Here is a 16050-nt window from a genome sequence, read left to right on the forward strand (position 1 = left end):
GAAATTCTAATACCGCTTCTTTTCTCGAACTCTTCTCCTAAACACCTTGCTTCCTCTTGTACACGTGCCTCCAGAGTTCTCTTTCCCATTCCAAAATTCCTTAGAGTACTTAAGGTGAACCGCCTCATTTGCCTCCACCTTTCTCCATTAGTGAAGATCAGCCCTGTATCATAAAGAGATTGAGTACACTCTTCACATTTAGGAAGTTACATTTTTCTGGTGTCATATAAACTTACCATGGCCTTTGAAGACCATCTCTGGAATTGCAAGTCTTGGTCTATCACTGAACACTTCTGCATTATCAAGGAAAGCTTCTCTCACCACATCATAACCATTCAGTATCAATACCTTCTTAGGTCCCAAATATGCCATGGAGACTGGGCCATATTTTGATCCAAACTAGAAAAAAAGATATATTACTTTGCATTGGGACAATTTAATACATTAAAAATAATGTTATATGGCTGCATGAAATTGTATTATATCACATCTTTAATAGTAACCAACGCCAGGACAAAAGGTAGCCAAGGAAGGCACCTGACCAGGCCACCACCTTCAAGGAGGTGCAATTTTCCTCAATAAACTAGCAGCATATTGTAAACTACATTGAATTTACTGTGTGTTACTGTGGCACTTCACTCTGTGAACACTGAAAAAGAAATGGCCGGAGTGAGCCTCCCGACCCCCTGGAGGAGGCGTGGGCGGAGGCCATCATGACGGGGGGTTGGAAGTATAGTGAGGGAAGGGTTAAAGGGGAGGGGGAGCTAGGGGCTATTTAAGATAGGGACTGGGGAGTGCCCGCCCTCTGTTCCTGTTTTTCCCAGCTCCAGAACAGTCCCACAAGCTTACCGGGATGTCTGGAGTGGATCAGGCCCTGGACAGACTGCGGGCGGCAGGGCAGCCTCCTGGATGGTTGGAGGCTCAAGTGGCTGGCCTGCTTCAGGGGGCGCCAGCGCAGGCCGAGGTGAGGGAGCGGAGGTCCAGGTGGGCGAGGCCTCCAGAGCGGTTTTCGCCCGACACCGCTCCCCGGGCCTCACGTCGCCGTCGGAGCCCCTCCCGGGACCCTCCAGGCCGTGCGACGCTGCCTTCCCCATCCATGGCGGCGCGGCAGGGGAGGAATCCTCATACGCGGCGAGGCCCTGTGGCGGCGTCCGGACCTTCGCCCCGGGGCAGGAAGGGGGCGGAGCCGGCGCGGCCCGACATCCGGCAGCACCAGCTCCTTCGGGGAGCCGCGGCGGTTATGGACGTGCCGCGCTGCCTGCCCCAGCTCCTAGCGTTTCGGCCGCCGGCAGAGTGGCGGCCTGCCAGGTCCTGTCTCGTCCCCCAGCGGTGCGGGGGAACCGGTTGGAGCGTGGGGGCGCTGCTCCGCTGGCCCCGCAGCGGCGCTTGCTTCTGACCCCCTGAGCATGTTTCACAGCCCTGAGGCTGCAGCGGGACCAGAGAGCAGCCCGGCTGAGTCGGGGCCAACTGCAAGAAGATTCGAGCGGAGGACACTGTCGGGCTCCCAATTGCCGTGGGGGGCCCTAGGCGGCCAGGGCCTCGCGATGGCACGTCTGGAAAGACTCTTGGCGGGGGGGCTAGGAGCCTTCGGATGTGGGGGTACCGCTGCCCGGTTCAGTCCGGGGGTTCAGGCCTCCTACCCTGGCTCAGGCTGTGGGGGTGTTCGGGCCGCAACAACGAGTCCGCCGCCAGGAGGCGCGATGTCCACGAGGCGTCAGGGGATCCAGGATTTCCGGCCGGAGGGCACACAGCCCCCTCGCAGCCCGGTGAGTATGCGTCTATGTCCCCTGTTTGTCACCCGCTATTGTCTTCATCAGTGGTGGTAGGGGGCCCCTTAGCAGAATCCAGGGGCGGTGGGTTTGAGGCTGGGTTGAGCAGTTCAGGGTGGGCCTGGGGTGTATGTGATATGCTGGCGGATGTGCGTAGCTTGCTTTTATGTTTGGAGCGGGGTTTTGTTGGGTCGTCACCGGTAGCAGCGTGGGTTGGGCCACAGGGTGGTGGGTTGGCGGGTCAGGGCGCGGCTGCGTCGGGCCCTTGTGCTGGTGAGCCGGTGTCAGTGTCGGTGCAAACCGACAGAGAAAAGGAGTGTTGTGTGCATCTGGATGATCGGGCGCACGGCGAGGTGTATGTGTGCTTCGAAGGTTCGTTGGGGGCCCATTAAAAAAGGAGGTGAAAGAGCGGATTTGGAAGGATGAATATGTGGAAATATTTTCGCTATTGCCTCTTGAGAAGTTTAATTTGGATAAACGTAAGAAAGAGGATAGCAAAAAGGAAGAGGAGGAAAAGCGGAGGTGGCACTTGATTCCTCCGACATTTGTAAATTGGCAGCAGGCTTTTGCCATTTTGGCGAGTGTTATTGGGGAACAGGCCCCCGATAATTGCTCCGCGTTGTTTTGTTATTTGGATGCTATTGGGGAGGCTTACAGAGTATATGGCGGTCAGGCGTGGCTGAGGTATGATGAGCAATTTCGTCAGAGGAAAGCTGTGCGTCCGGCTATCCACTGGGACCAAAAAGACATTGGTTTGTGGATGCGTGTGATAGTGCAGAATAAGTCGGGGAGTTCCTTTCATGGGGGGCTGGAAGCACCAGCCAGAATAGCGGCACTTCCGGCTCTACAAGTGGCGGGGGTCAAGGGCAGTCGGGAACGCACAAGGCGGGGGTGTGCTGGCAGTTTAATGACGGCCAGTGTAAGTTCGGGGCCAACTGTAAATTTAAACACCTCTGCTCAAATTGCAATGGTGCCTCACACGGGGCATCAAAGTGTTTCAAGAAAGGGAAGTCCAAATCTGGTGGGGGTAATTCGCAAGGGGGAGACTCCAGTGAATCTGGAAAGGATGGTCCCCTATCTAAATAGATACCCTGATAGGGTAAGAGCGGGGCTGTAGTATTCAGGTTTTAAGGAGGGTTTTCGCATTCCAGGTCCTCCGTTTGAAATCCCGTTTGTTTTGAAAAATTTGCGCTTCGCCTTGGAGCATTCTTCAGTTGTTTCGGAGAAAATCCGGAAAGAAGTTTCGTTGGGTCGCATGGCGGGCCCTTTTGTGTCCCCTCCTTTTCCGAATTTGGTGGTTTCCCCGATGGGGGTGGTTCCGAAGAAGGAGCCCAATAAATTTCGGCTAATTCAGCATTTGTCTTACCCACGTGGGAGGTTGGTTAACGACGGTATTGATCCGGAGATTTGTTCGGTGGTATACTATTCATTTGACGAGGCGGCAAGTTGGGTCTGGAAATGTGGTCGCGGTGTCCTTATGGCTAAGACTGATGTTGAATCCGCTTTTCGCTTACTTCCGGTCCACCCAGAAAGTGTGAGGTTGTTGGGCTGTTTTTGGGAAGGCAGGTTTTTTGTAGATAGGTGTTTACCTATGGGTTGTTCATTATCTTGTGCGTATTTCGAGGCTTTTAGTTCTTTTCTTGAGTGGGTCGTGTGCGACGTTTCTGGTTGTGATTCGGTGGTTCATTATTTGGACGATTTCTTGTGCATTGGCCCGGCGGATTCTTCACGTTGTCTCAGGATTTTGAAAGTGATTGAGTGGGTGGCGGATCGGTTCGGGGTCCCGTTGGCGCCCGAAAAAACTGAGGGCCCCAGTACGTGTTTGCGTTTTCTGGGGATCGTCATCGATACTGTCGAATGGGAATTTCGGTTGCCTGAGGACAAGCTAGAAGATTTGAGGTCTGAGGTGGTTCGTGCACGTCGGTTGCGAAAAATATCGTTGCGGGATCTTCAGTCGCTGTTGGGAAAGCTTAACTTCGCTTGTCGGGGGATGCCGATGGGTCGAGTTTTTTCACGTAGGCTGACTAGCGCTACTTCGGGGATTCGGGCTCCTCATCATTTTGTGAGATTGTCAGCGGAGCTCAGGGCTGATTTGGTGGTCTGGGAGTCCTTTTTGGAGGAGTACAATGGTCGATCATTGGTAATGGCTGATGTGGTTTGTAACAATGCTTTGGATTTGTTTACGGATGCGGTGGGTGGATTCGGTTTTGGCGCCTATTTTGGAGGGCAATGGTGTGCCGCTCAGTGGCCCGCTGCGTGGGTTTCGGCGGGGTTGGTGCGTAGCATCACGTTGTTGGAGATTTTTCCGATTTTGGTGGCAGTACATTTGTGGGGTCAGGATTTTCGGAATCGGCGCGTTCGTTTTAATTGTGACAACATGGGTGTTGTGAGCGCGATTAATGGTCTTACTGCATCGTCCCCTCCAGTTGTCAGGGTTTTGCAGAAGTTGGTGCTATCATGTTTGTCTTTGAATGCGCATGTGACTGTGACGCATGTGCCTGGAGTGAAGAACGAGATAGGTGACTCTCTCTCTTGTTTGCAGTGGGATCGTTTTCGTTCCTTGGCTCCGGAGGCAGAGTTCGAGGGTCTGATTTGTCCAGAGGAGTTGTGGAGGGTGGCTTACGAGCCGCGGAGTCACTGATTGTATCGTCATTGGCACCAAAAACCTGGGAGGCCTACTGGAATGTGTGGCGTATGTGGGAAGAGGTCCTTACGGCTGGCCCCACCAGTGGGGTTAGGCTTGAGCAAGAGGGTCTGTTGTTGTCATGGTTGGGGCAGGGCGCAAGCGAAGGTTGGTCTCGTGCGAAGGTGACACGTTTGTTGGCCGGTTTGTCTTTCGGTTTTCGGTTGCGTGGGTACAGGGATTTGACGAAAACGTTTCTGGTGAGACAGGCGGTGAAAGGTTTTCACCGTTTTTGAGGGGGGGGTGATTTAAGACGGCCCGTGTCGTTTAATATGCTAGAGCAATTGGGACTGGTTCTGGGATCGGTATGCACAGATGGTTATGAGGTCGCGTTGTTTCGTCTGGCTTTTTCCCTTGCATTTTTTGGGGCACTGCTGATTGGGGAACTCGTGTCTCATAATAAAGAGTCGATGGGTGGGTTGCTAGCCAGGGATGTGGTTTTGATTTCCCAGGGCGTCGAGTTTTGGCTGCGTAGGTCAAAAACGGACCAGTCTGGAAAAGGCCGTCGAGTTGTGTTGGGTGTTGTGTCTGGTTCTGGAATGCGCCCGGTTCAGTGTTTGCGTAATTTTTGGGACCTTCGTCCCAGTCTGGGCGGATCTTTGTTGTGTCACGCAGACGGTGGTAGTCTGTCTCGGTATCAGTTTGGCGCAGTGTTTAAGAAGTCAATTCGGTGTTTGGGGTTGGATGATTCTCGGTTTGCCTCTCATTCTTTTAGGATTGGTGCGGCGACTGAGGCAGCTGAGCGTGGTTTGGGTCCCTCTTTCATACAGCGCATCAGCGGGTGGAGGTCTAATCGTTATCGCAGTTATGTTCGGCCTTCAGGTGTGCAGGAGGTGGGCCTGGTTGGTGTGGGTCATGGGGTCGATTGAATGTTACAGGGGTTGGAGCGTTATCTTTTTGCGATATGTTTTTCTGTGAGTGTCGTTTTGTGTTTCAGGTGCGGAACCGCTGCTGGTCTGGATATTTGGTCACTCCTTTGTTTATTGGGGAGCGGTGAGAGCCGATGTCAGGAACGACAGCAGACAGTTGGGAATTTGCAGAACGGCGGCGGTGGTGCGGTGGATCGGTTTTAGGGGCCTGGTGTGGCGTCGGGTGTTGCCGGAAATTCACGAGTGTGTCCGGTTGGACCGGGCACCAGATGTTCTCGTTATTCATGCTGGGGGTAACGATCTGTCTGTCCGTCGCTTTCGGGAATTGATCAAGGACATTAAGCAAGATTGCTTGCGGCTGTGGGTAACCTATCGGGAGATCACGATTGTGTGGTCGGAGATTGTGCCACGTAGGCGTTGGCGGTCCATGAGATCGTTGGAAAAGGTCAACCGGGCCAGGATCAAGGTCAACAGAGCGGTGTCTGCTTTTATAGTTAAAAACGGGGGAGTTGCCGTGCGACATTTCGATTTGAAAAAGGGTGAGGGCGATTACTGGTTGGCGGACAGGATTCACTTGAATGCAGTGGGTTCTGATATTTGGGCTTTTGCCCTTCAGGAGGGTATAGAGAAGGCTGTCGCTTGGTGGGTTGTGGGGGTCTCGGGTCATTGAGGCGTTCAAAGGCCCCTCGTTGTGGCGGTTTTGGTTGAGGGGGGAGTCCTTGAAGTCGGTGGAAATTGGTTTTGGAGACTCTGTGGGTAGGGTCTCCTTCGTTTAAAGGTATGCTAGTCGTGATCTGGTGAAAGGTGGATGGGGAGTTTTCCATCGGAAAAGGGCGGATCTCCAAGGAGTTTGTGGACAACATCTATTGGTGTGCTGGTGCTCCCGAGCCTGTGGGGTAACGGCTGGGAGCAAATGGTCGGGGGTTGTTCACAATATTTTGGACTATTTCACCATGATCTTGTGGCTTCAAGGACTTCTCCTTCCAGGGTTAAATTCATTGTACTCATGTTATTTATGATACAGTGTTTATTGTTTGTTTGTTGTTATAATAAAAGGCTGCTGTGGCCATAAAATGGTGTCTGTGTATTAGTTGGCGCCGAGGTGGGGGTGGTGATTTTATGGTCACGGTGGGGTTTTTGGGGGTAAGTCAAGATGCTTGTTATCCCCACGAGGTAAATACTTGACAATACCAACATCAAGGAATGTGTGATAAAGAAAGAGAGGAATGCTGGCCAATGAATGCTTTCCCCCTCAGATTGATGAAAGCGCTCGCTGACTTGTGTCTTTTGTCCTTCTGCACAGTGTGCCCCAATAGTGACTGTTCCTCTATAAGGTTAGTAGGCCACTGTACCCTTTTTATTTTAGGAACTTCAGTGTGTCAAATCAGATCAGAGAACAACAGAGGAGGGCTCACTACACATGACATCATGGCAGGAGCAGTAAGCTGTTATTAGACCTGTCTGTGCAGTGTCCCCATACTCCACTGTCATTTTTGCAGCCCCTTGTTAGCTGTTATCATAACTTTGTGGCTGACGTCTTCCAGGGCTCTTGTTGGAAGAGGGAATTAGCTACATGTAGGGACAGATGAGTACGGAGACTGTCTGCCTAATAATTACATTGAAGAAAGTTAGTGTATGTGTGTGTATATAAATTTGTGTGTATGCATGTGTGTACATAACTGTACACACATGCATACACACAAATTTATATACACACACATACACTAAATTTCTTTAATGTAATTATTAGGCAGACAGTCTCTGTACAGTTATTGTATGTACAGTTAGGGCCAGAAATATTTGAACAGTGACACAATCTCCATGATATAGGCTCTGCATGCCACTATTTTAGATTTAAAATGAAACATCTGAGATGCAATTGAAGTGTAGACTTTCAGGTTTAACCCCTTTTCGACATCAAGCACACATTTACGCTGAATTCGGACTCCCTCCCTTTGATGTGGGCTTTGGTGGTGAGCCCACATTTTTCCCGACACATTACAGCTGTTTTGAACAGCCGGAACAGCCGCGGGTGGAATCGCGATTGACCAGCAGCTATTAACCTGTTAAATACCGCTGTCAAACGCAATCACACCGGAAATCTGCCCACCGGCGACCTCTGTCACTTTATCGTGGGTCACCGGTGGGTTGGCATGACAACCGGAGTGGTTGGGATTCAAAGCACGTGAGTAATTCAACTACCTAGAGGCGATGTGATCATCGCCTGTATGTAGCAGAGCCAATCGGGCTATGGCAGCTTCTAGTCTCCCATGGAGACTATTGAAGCATGCCAGAAGTAAAAAAAAATGTTTTTAAAAATATATATAAAAAAATGTTCAAATCATTCTCCTTTTGCCCCATTCAATAGAAAACAATAAAAAATATCAAACATACACGTATTTGGTATCGCCGAATTCAGGATCTCCCGATCTATCAATAAAAAAGGATTAACCTGATCGCTAAACGGCATAGTGAGAAAAAAGTCAAAACGCCAGAATTACGTTTTTTTGGTCACGTGACATTGCATTAAAATGCAATGACGGGAGATAAAAAGAAAGTATCTGCAACAAAAATAATATCATTTAAACATCAGCTCGGCACGCAAAAAATAAGCCCTCACAATTTTTTTTTTTTTTAAACAAAGTTTGGAATTTTATTTCACCATTTAGATAAAATAGAACCTAGACATGTTTGGTGTCTATGAACTTGTAATGACCTGTAGAATCATATTGGCAGGTTTAGCATTTAGTGAACCTAGTAAAAAAGCGAAACAAAAAACAATTGTGGGATTGAACTTTTTTTGCAATTTCACCACATTTGAAATCTTTTTCCCCATTTTCTAGTACAAGTCATAGTAAAACCAATGGTGTTGGTCAAAAGTACAACTCGTCCCACAAAAAACAAGTCCTCACATTGCCATATTGACATAAAAATAAAAAAGTTATGGCTCTGGGAAGGAGAGCAAGAAGCGAAAATTCAAAAACGAAAATACCTCTGGGGTTAAGGGATTAACCCCTTTCTGCCATATGACGTACTATCCCGTCCATGTGCCCTGTGCCCAGGGACGGGATAGTACGTCATAGCGATCAGCGGCGCCCACGTGGTGAGCGCCGCTGATCGCAGCCGGGTGTCAGCTGATTATAAGAGCTGACACCCGCCACTATGTGTCAGGGGTGGTCACGGACCGCCCCCGACACGTTAACCCCTGGCACACCGCGATCAAACATGATCGCGGGGTACCGGGGGTTAAAGGAAGCATCGGCAGGGAGGGGGCTCCCTCCGTGCTTCCCTGCGACCCCCGCAGCAGCGCAATGTGCAGCGTTGCTTCGGGGGTCTCCCTCCCTGCAGGTCCCCGAATCCAAAATGGCGATGGGGTCCTTCAGTGGCCTGCAGGGAGCCAGCTTCCTGACTGCCCGCAGAGCGCAGGCATGAGGAAGCCTGCAGCAGTGCCTGTGACAGATCGCTGATCTGTCACAGTGATCTGTGATGTGACAGATCAGCGATCTGTCACATGACAGTTATGTACCCCCTGGGACATTGTAATAAAGTTAAAAAAAAAGAGTAAACAAAATTTATAAAGAATCGCTAAATAAATTAAAAAAAAAAATATTCCCTAATAAATTCATTTTTTGGAAATAAAAAAAAACAAAACAATAAAAGTACACATATTTGGTATCGCACCCTATAAAATTGTCCCATTAGTTAACCCCCTTAGCGAACCCCATAAAAAATAAAAATAAAAAACAAAACAAAAAATAAAGCTTTATCATCATACTGCCGAACAAAAAGTGCAATAACGCGCGATCAAAAAGATGCATATAAATAACCATGGTACCGATGAAAATGTCATCTTGTCCCGCAAAAAAACGAGCCGCCACACAGCATCATCAGTGAAAAAATAAAAAAGTTATAGCTCGCAGAATAAAGCGATGCAAAAATAATTATTTTTAATATAAAATTGTTTTCATTGCATAAAAGCGCCAAAACATAAAAAAAGACATGAATGAGGTATCACTGTAACCGTACTGACCCAAAGAATAAAACCGCCTTATCAATTTTACCGCACGCGGAACGGTGTAAACGCACCCCCCAAAAGAAATTCATGAAACGCTGGTTTTCGTTCATTCTGCGTCCCAAAAATCGGAATAAAAAGCGATAAAAAAATGTCACGTGCCCGAAAATGGTACCAATAAAAACGTCAACTTGTCCCGCAAAAAATAAGACCTCACATGACTCGTCAAAATATGGAAAAATTATAGCTCTCAAAATGTGATGATGCAAAAACTATTTTTACAATAAAAAGCGTCTTTTAGCATATGACAGCTGCCAAAAATAAAAACCCGCCATAAATAGTAAATCAAACCCCCCGTTATCACCCCCTTAGTTAGGGAAAAATAATAAAATTAAAAAAATGTATTTATTTCCATTTTCCCATTAGGGCTGAGATTAGGGTTAGGGGTGTGTTGGGGTTAGGGTTGGAGTTAGAATTGGGGGGTTTCCATTGTTTGGACACATCAGGTGCTCTCCAAACGCAACATGGCGTCTGATCTCAATTCCAGCCAATTCTGCGTTGAAAAAGTCAAACGGTGCTCCTTCCCTTCCAAGCTCTGCCATGTGCCCAAACAGTGTTTTACCTCCACATATGAGGTATCAGCCTACTCAGGACAAATTGCAAAACAACTTTTGGGTCCAATTTCTCCTGTTACCCTTAGGAAAATAAAAAATTGGGGGCAAAAATATCATTTTTGTGGAAAAAAATATGATTTTTTTATTTTCACGCCCAGGCGTTATAAACTTCTGTGAAGCACTTGGGGGTTCAAAGTGCTCATCACACATCTAGATAAGTTCCGTAGGGGGTCTAGTTTCCAAAATGGGGTCACTTGTGGGGGTTTTCCACTGTTTAGGTACATCAGGGGCTCTCCAAAGGCAACATGACACCGGCAGACCATTCCATCAAAGTCTGCATTCCAAAACGTCACTACTTCCCTTCCGAGCCCTGACGTGTGCCTATACAGTAGCTTTCTCCCACATATGGGGTATCGGCGTACTCAGAACAAATTGGACAACGACTTTTGGGGTCCAATTTCTCCTGTTACCATTGGGAAAATAAAAAAATTGGGGACTAAAAGATCATGTTTGTGGAAAGAATATGATTTTTTTTTCTTTTCACGCCCGGGCGTTATAAACTTCTATGAAGCCCTTGGGGGTTCAAAGTGCTCACCACACATCTAGATAAGTTCCTTGGGGGGTCTAGTTTCCAAAATGGTGTCATTTGTGGGGGGGTTTCCACTGTTTAGGCACATCGGGGGCTTTCCAAACGCGACATGGTGTCCGATCTCAATTCCAGCCAAAAAAGTCAAACGGCGCTGCTTCCCTTCCGAGCTCTGCCATGCGCCCAAATAGTCGTTTACACCCACATATGGGGTATCAGCATACTCAGGACAAATTGCACAATAGCTTTTACGGTCCTGTTACCCTTGGGAAAATAAAAATTGGGGGTGAAAAGATCGTTTTTGTGGAAAAAATATGATTTTTTAATTGTACGGCTGTATTTTATAAACTTCTGTGAAGCCCTTGTGGGTTCAAAGTTCTCACCACATATCTAGATAAGTTCCTTGGGGGGTCTAGTTTCCAAAATGGGGTTACATGTGGGGTGTTTCCACTGTTTAGGTACATCAGGGGCTCTCCAAACGTGACATGGCGTCCGACCTGAATTCCAGACAATTTTGGATTGAAAATGTCAAACGGCGCTCCTTCCCTTCTGAGCTCTGCCATGCGCTGAAACAGTGGTTTACCCCCACATATCAGGTATCAGCGTACTCAGGACAAATTGCACAATAACTTTTACAGTCCATTGTCTCCTGTTATCTTGGTAAAGTAAAAAAAATTGGAACTGAAATAATTTTTTTGTGAAAAAAAGTTAAATGTTCATTTTTTTTTTAAACATTCAAAAAATTCCTGTGAAGCATCTGAAGGGTTAATAAACTTCTTGAATATGGTTTTGAGCACCTTGAGGGGTGCAGCTTTTAGAATAGTGTCACTTTTGGGTATTTTCTATCATATAGACCCCTCAAAGTGACTTGAAATGTGATGTGGTCCGTAAAAATAAAATGGTGTTGCAAAAATGAGAAATCGCTGGTCAACTTTTAACCCTTATAACTTCATAACAAAAAAAAAATTTGATTCCAAAATTGTGCTGATGTAAAGTAAACATATGTGAAATGTTATTTATTAAGTTTTTTGTGTGCCATATCTCTGTGATTTAAGGGCATAAAAATTCAAATTTGGAAAATTGCGAAATTTTCAAAATTTTCGCCAAATTTCCATTTTTTCACAAATAAACGCAAGTTATTTGAATGAAATTTTACCACTAACATGAAGTACAATATGTCTTGAGAAAACAGTGTCAGAATCACCAAGATCCATGGAAGCATTTCAGAGTTATTACCTCATAAAGGGACAGTGGTCAGAATTGGAAAAATTGGCCCGGTCATGAACGTGCAAACCACCTTTGGGGGTTAAGGGGTTAATTAAAAGGGCTGAAAAACAATATCCTGTGAAACATTTTGGAAATGCAACTATTTTTGTACAAAACCTCCTCATTTTAGAGGCTCAAAAGTAATTGGACAAATTACAGTACTTTATAGAGAATCCTTTGCAGACAATGACTGCCTGAAGTCTGGAAGCCATGGACATCACCAAACGCTGGGTTTCCGCCTTTGCTATACTTTGCCAGGCTTTTAAAGGATCTGACTTGTTGCTTGGTTTTTTTTTCAATACATTTTTATTGAATTTTACAGATAAGGTAAATAATAAAAACCTTAATATAGACATACAGTATGTCTAAAAGAATACATATAGAAGGGGGTACAAACAATTAACAAACAACAGCGCAAGAGAGCAAGTGAGAGGGGAAGGAAGCCCGAGGGAGGGGGTGCATTATATCCGATTCCAGTTAGTTAACTCGGCCAGAGTCAGGAGAGTCTGGAGCAGTGAGTCGAAAAACGGGTGTGGCAAAGGGACTATGACTGGCATATTCCGCCCAGGGAAGCCATACTTTCTCAAATTCGCAAACTTTGTATGTAAGAATGGCAGATAATTTTTCATTGATCATGTACCAGGAGAGACGCTTTTTAACATCAGACAGATCTAGGCCTGTTTTTTTCCAAGCCAATGTGATGACTTATTTGGCCACTAGAAATATAAATTTGATGAGGGCTTAGGTGTGGCTAGGGGCATTGAAAATAAATTTATTAAGTAAAGCTTCCCAATGTTTTTTTTTAGGTTAATATTTGTTATTGAGAAGATCAGGTGTTTTATTCTGATTCAAAATCTGCATACTATTGGACACAACCACCAAATATGGAACATATCTCCTCTAGAATTACAACCTCTAAAGCATTTGGGGGAGTAGTTAGAGACTGCTTTAGCCACTCTGGCTGGGGTCAGGTACCATCTAGTCAACACCTTATAATTTGTTTCCAACATTAAAGGTGTTTAGTATTCCTCCAGGAGAGGAGGACCAAATTTGGGACCATTCTGAGTCAGTTAAAGTGGAACCAATATCAGAATCAGTTTAAGCAATGTCTAAGCAAGGGGAAGTTAATGAGGGAATAGAGAAGTGATATAGTGCCTGAGGCATGTGGATGTTAGCCGCATCTTTGCTCAAAAGGAGTAAACCTATAAGGTGGAATAGAATTTCTTAGCAATGAAGTGACAAAGTTTTTAAGTTGCAGATAATGAAACACCTCTCTGGGGGGAAATGATATTTTTCTTGTAGGGCTGGAAATTGAATAATTCCATCATTGAAGAGATGGTGGACTCCAATAATCCCTGCCATGACCCATAATGAAAGGGACTCCATACCTGTGGGAAACTGAGGATTACCCCAGAGGGGGGCAAGGGGTAAGAATGGCCAGATTAACTGTGAAGAATATTAACGTGAGTCCCAATCTTAAGGGACTGTGCTATGATAGGGATCAAAATTTGCTTGCGATGAGCTGGGAGAATCCAAAGCAAGGTATCGAGGGTGCCCGGGTGACATACAGGAGCCTCAAGTGAAAGCCACAGGGGTGGTTCCGATTAGGCGTGATATAAAGTTAATTGAGCTAGTTGGGTTGCTTGGTAGTAGTTAGAGAGGTTGGGAACGCCCAGACCTCCTTTTAAATGATGTTGATAAAGAGTAACTCTGTTAACCTAGGGAGGCGGCCCATCTAAATAAAAGCGTTGGTTAGTCGTTGGGCTATATTGAGGTAGTTCGAAGGGACAGGGATTGGCAAAACTCCAAATAGGTAGAGCAATTTGGGGAGTATAGTCATCTTAAGTGCACGTACACGGCCGAGCCAGGAGAGATGTAGCTTCTCACATGTCTGTAGTAGCGAATGAATTTTGCAGAGCATTTGAGGATAATTAGCAGAAAAGAAAGAATCCAGATTGGCTGTCAACTTCACTCCCAAGTATTCTAGGTGATTTGTGGTCAATTGGAAAGGGAAGTCCAGTTGAAGTTGTGGGACAATAGCAGCAGGGAGAGATATGTTAATGGCATATGGGTCGCCCCTCACACCCAGGGCAGTGGGGTACTCTGTACCGGGCCGGTGTCAGGGGGAATATGTGTCACAGCAGCGGTGACCCGGTCCGTGGCCCTGGGCGCCCAATATCAATGGCGGTGATGTTAATGGTGTAATAGTTTATCTGGATAGTTCGTGACGCCACCCGTGGTGTTTGGCAAGTAAGATGTTGAGCCAACGCTGCATGCAGATCCACTGGGACTGATGGTGTGGTGCAGCAAAGATGGTGTAGCTCCCCACAGGTGGAGCTGTAGTCCCAGGGCAGTGTAGGTGCAATGGATGAGGAGAGCGCAGAATGGTATAGAGGCTGGTACCCAGGTGTAGCGGTGCTGGAATAACTGGAGGACACCAGAGTATGCGGTTCCAAAGCTTTACTCACTGTTTGCAGTTCACACAACTGCCTGCCTCTGCACTGTGTTCTTCAGGTCGGTGGAGGCTGGTGCCACCGCGCCCGGTCCAGGCGGAGACACGGTCCCGGTCCTCCATTCTGTTCCAGAGCCCTCATGTATCTCCTCCGGACGGGGCTCACCCAATGACAGTATCTGTTGTGAGGTGGTGGCGGACGCAGCTGAGGATGAATCAGCGGTCGCAGCCTCCGCGGGGGCGGCCTAGAGGTGAGTGGCCTCTCCTCCCCCTGTTCTTCTGTCTCCTCTGCTCGTTTCATCATGGCGTCCTGGCGTTCTTCTTCCTGCCTTGGCCCCTTTCCCGCCACTGGCTTCCTCTGCCCCTCCTTCCGGGGGTGGCGTCTTCTTCCAGCGCCTCCATACCAAGCCAGGATGCGTACCCCTCGGGGGATGGGCCATGTATCTGTCACATAGTAATTCAGGCAGGGAAGGCCCAGTACTCTTCGCGGTCTTTTCTTAGGACCTCCCATCTCCTCACGCCCTTCTTCTCCGTGCCAGCGGCCATTTCTAATATCCATTTTACAGTCTATTAAATTTGGTCTTTTGCACATTTTCAAAAGTTGTAAATCCAAGGCACACAGAACCCGATGGCACCGGGTCTCGTCATCCTGTTCGTGACGCCAAAATTGGGTCGCCCCTCACACCCAGGGCAGTGGGGTACTCTGTACCGGGCCGGTGTCAGGGGGAATGTGTGTCACAGCAGCGGTGACCCGGTCCGTGGCCCTGGGTGCCTAATATCAATGGCGGTGATGTTAATGGTGTAATAGTTTATTTGGATAGTTCGTGACGCCACCCATGGTGTTTGACAAGTAAGATGTTGAGCCAACACTGCATGCAGATCCACTGGGACTGATGGTGTGGTGCAGCAAAGATGGTGTAGCTCCCCACAGGTGGAGCTGTAGTCCCAGGGCAGTGTAGGTGCAATGGATGAGGAGAGGCACAGAATGGTATAGAGGCTGGTACCCAGGTGTAGCGGTGCTGGAATAACTGGAGTATGCGGTACCAAAGCTTTACTCACTGTTTGCAGTTCACACAACTGCCTGCCTCCGCTTCGGGGACTCCTCTCTGCGTCCCGGCTCTCTATTCAGTTGCTGTTGTGTCCCAAGTCTATGATGGGAGTAAGGCGTTAGTGGCTCACTACTCCTCCGATGTCTGTTGCCGGACATAAAGATCCAATCAACCTCGGGGACCAGGCCCCGGCCTTTGCGCTCTGGACTGGAAGGGTTCTCTCTCTTTCTCAACCTGCTTCCCACCGTCCTTCTATTCTCCTTCATTCCGATCTGTTCTCTCTTATGGAATCTGTAGTCTCCAGTCTACGTCTCTTTCCTCCTGTTCCTTTCCCGTGCCAGCTGGCTCAGGTCACTGAGGCAGCTGCAGCACGCCTTCCTCCATCCCTTTTCCAGGGATCCTCACTCCTGTCTGAGTGACTTCCTTCTCTGGGACTCACCCCAGACTGACCTCCTGTCAGACTGACTTGAAATCCTACACCTTCCCTCTCTTTTATATCTAACTCCACCCGCCTCCCCAGCACCTCCCGTGTTACGAAGCCAGGGACCACAAAAGACACCCTATGACCTTTCCAGCATAAAGCATGGATGGGTCCCTGCTGAACTATCCTGTGTGTAGGGTGCAGGTGTTGGAATGTGAAAGGGAGTTGGTGGGGTACCACACCTTAGGAGAAGGTGCAGTACCTCTGTGGCGACTGAAGCCTCAGGGGCGCCACACATACGATTTTGAATGGTTAATCTGTAAGCCAGA

The 16050-nt window shown here is 47.8% G+C and overlaps 1 protein-coding gene across 1 annotated transcript in view; it reads right to left on the bottom strand.

Annotated features, from left to right (window-relative positions):
- Positions 1-16050, bottom strand: part of LOC141052686 (cytochrome P450 2A5-like) — a 95162-nt gene that overhangs the window by 41544 nt on the left and 37568 nt on the right. Inside the window, exons 2-3 of the mRNA XM_073549940.1 lie at positions 237-399; positions 14-163 (exon numbers count right to left, since the gene is read on the bottom strand). Of these exons, the coding sequence (XP_073406041.1) occupies positions 14-163; positions 237-399 (313 nt within the window). The remainder of the gene's footprint in view (positions 1-13; positions 164-236; positions 400-16050) is intronic.

This window comes from Dendrobates tinctorius, unplaced genomic scaffold (genome assembly GCF_039654945.1).
Source record: "Dendrobates tinctorius isolate UK_male_01 unplaced genomic scaffold, ASM3965494v1 ptg000162l, whole genome shotgun sequence".
In the NCBI taxonomy this organism is placed as follows: Eukaryota; Metazoa; Chordata; class Amphibia; order Anura; family Dendrobatidae; genus Dendrobates; species Dendrobates tinctorius.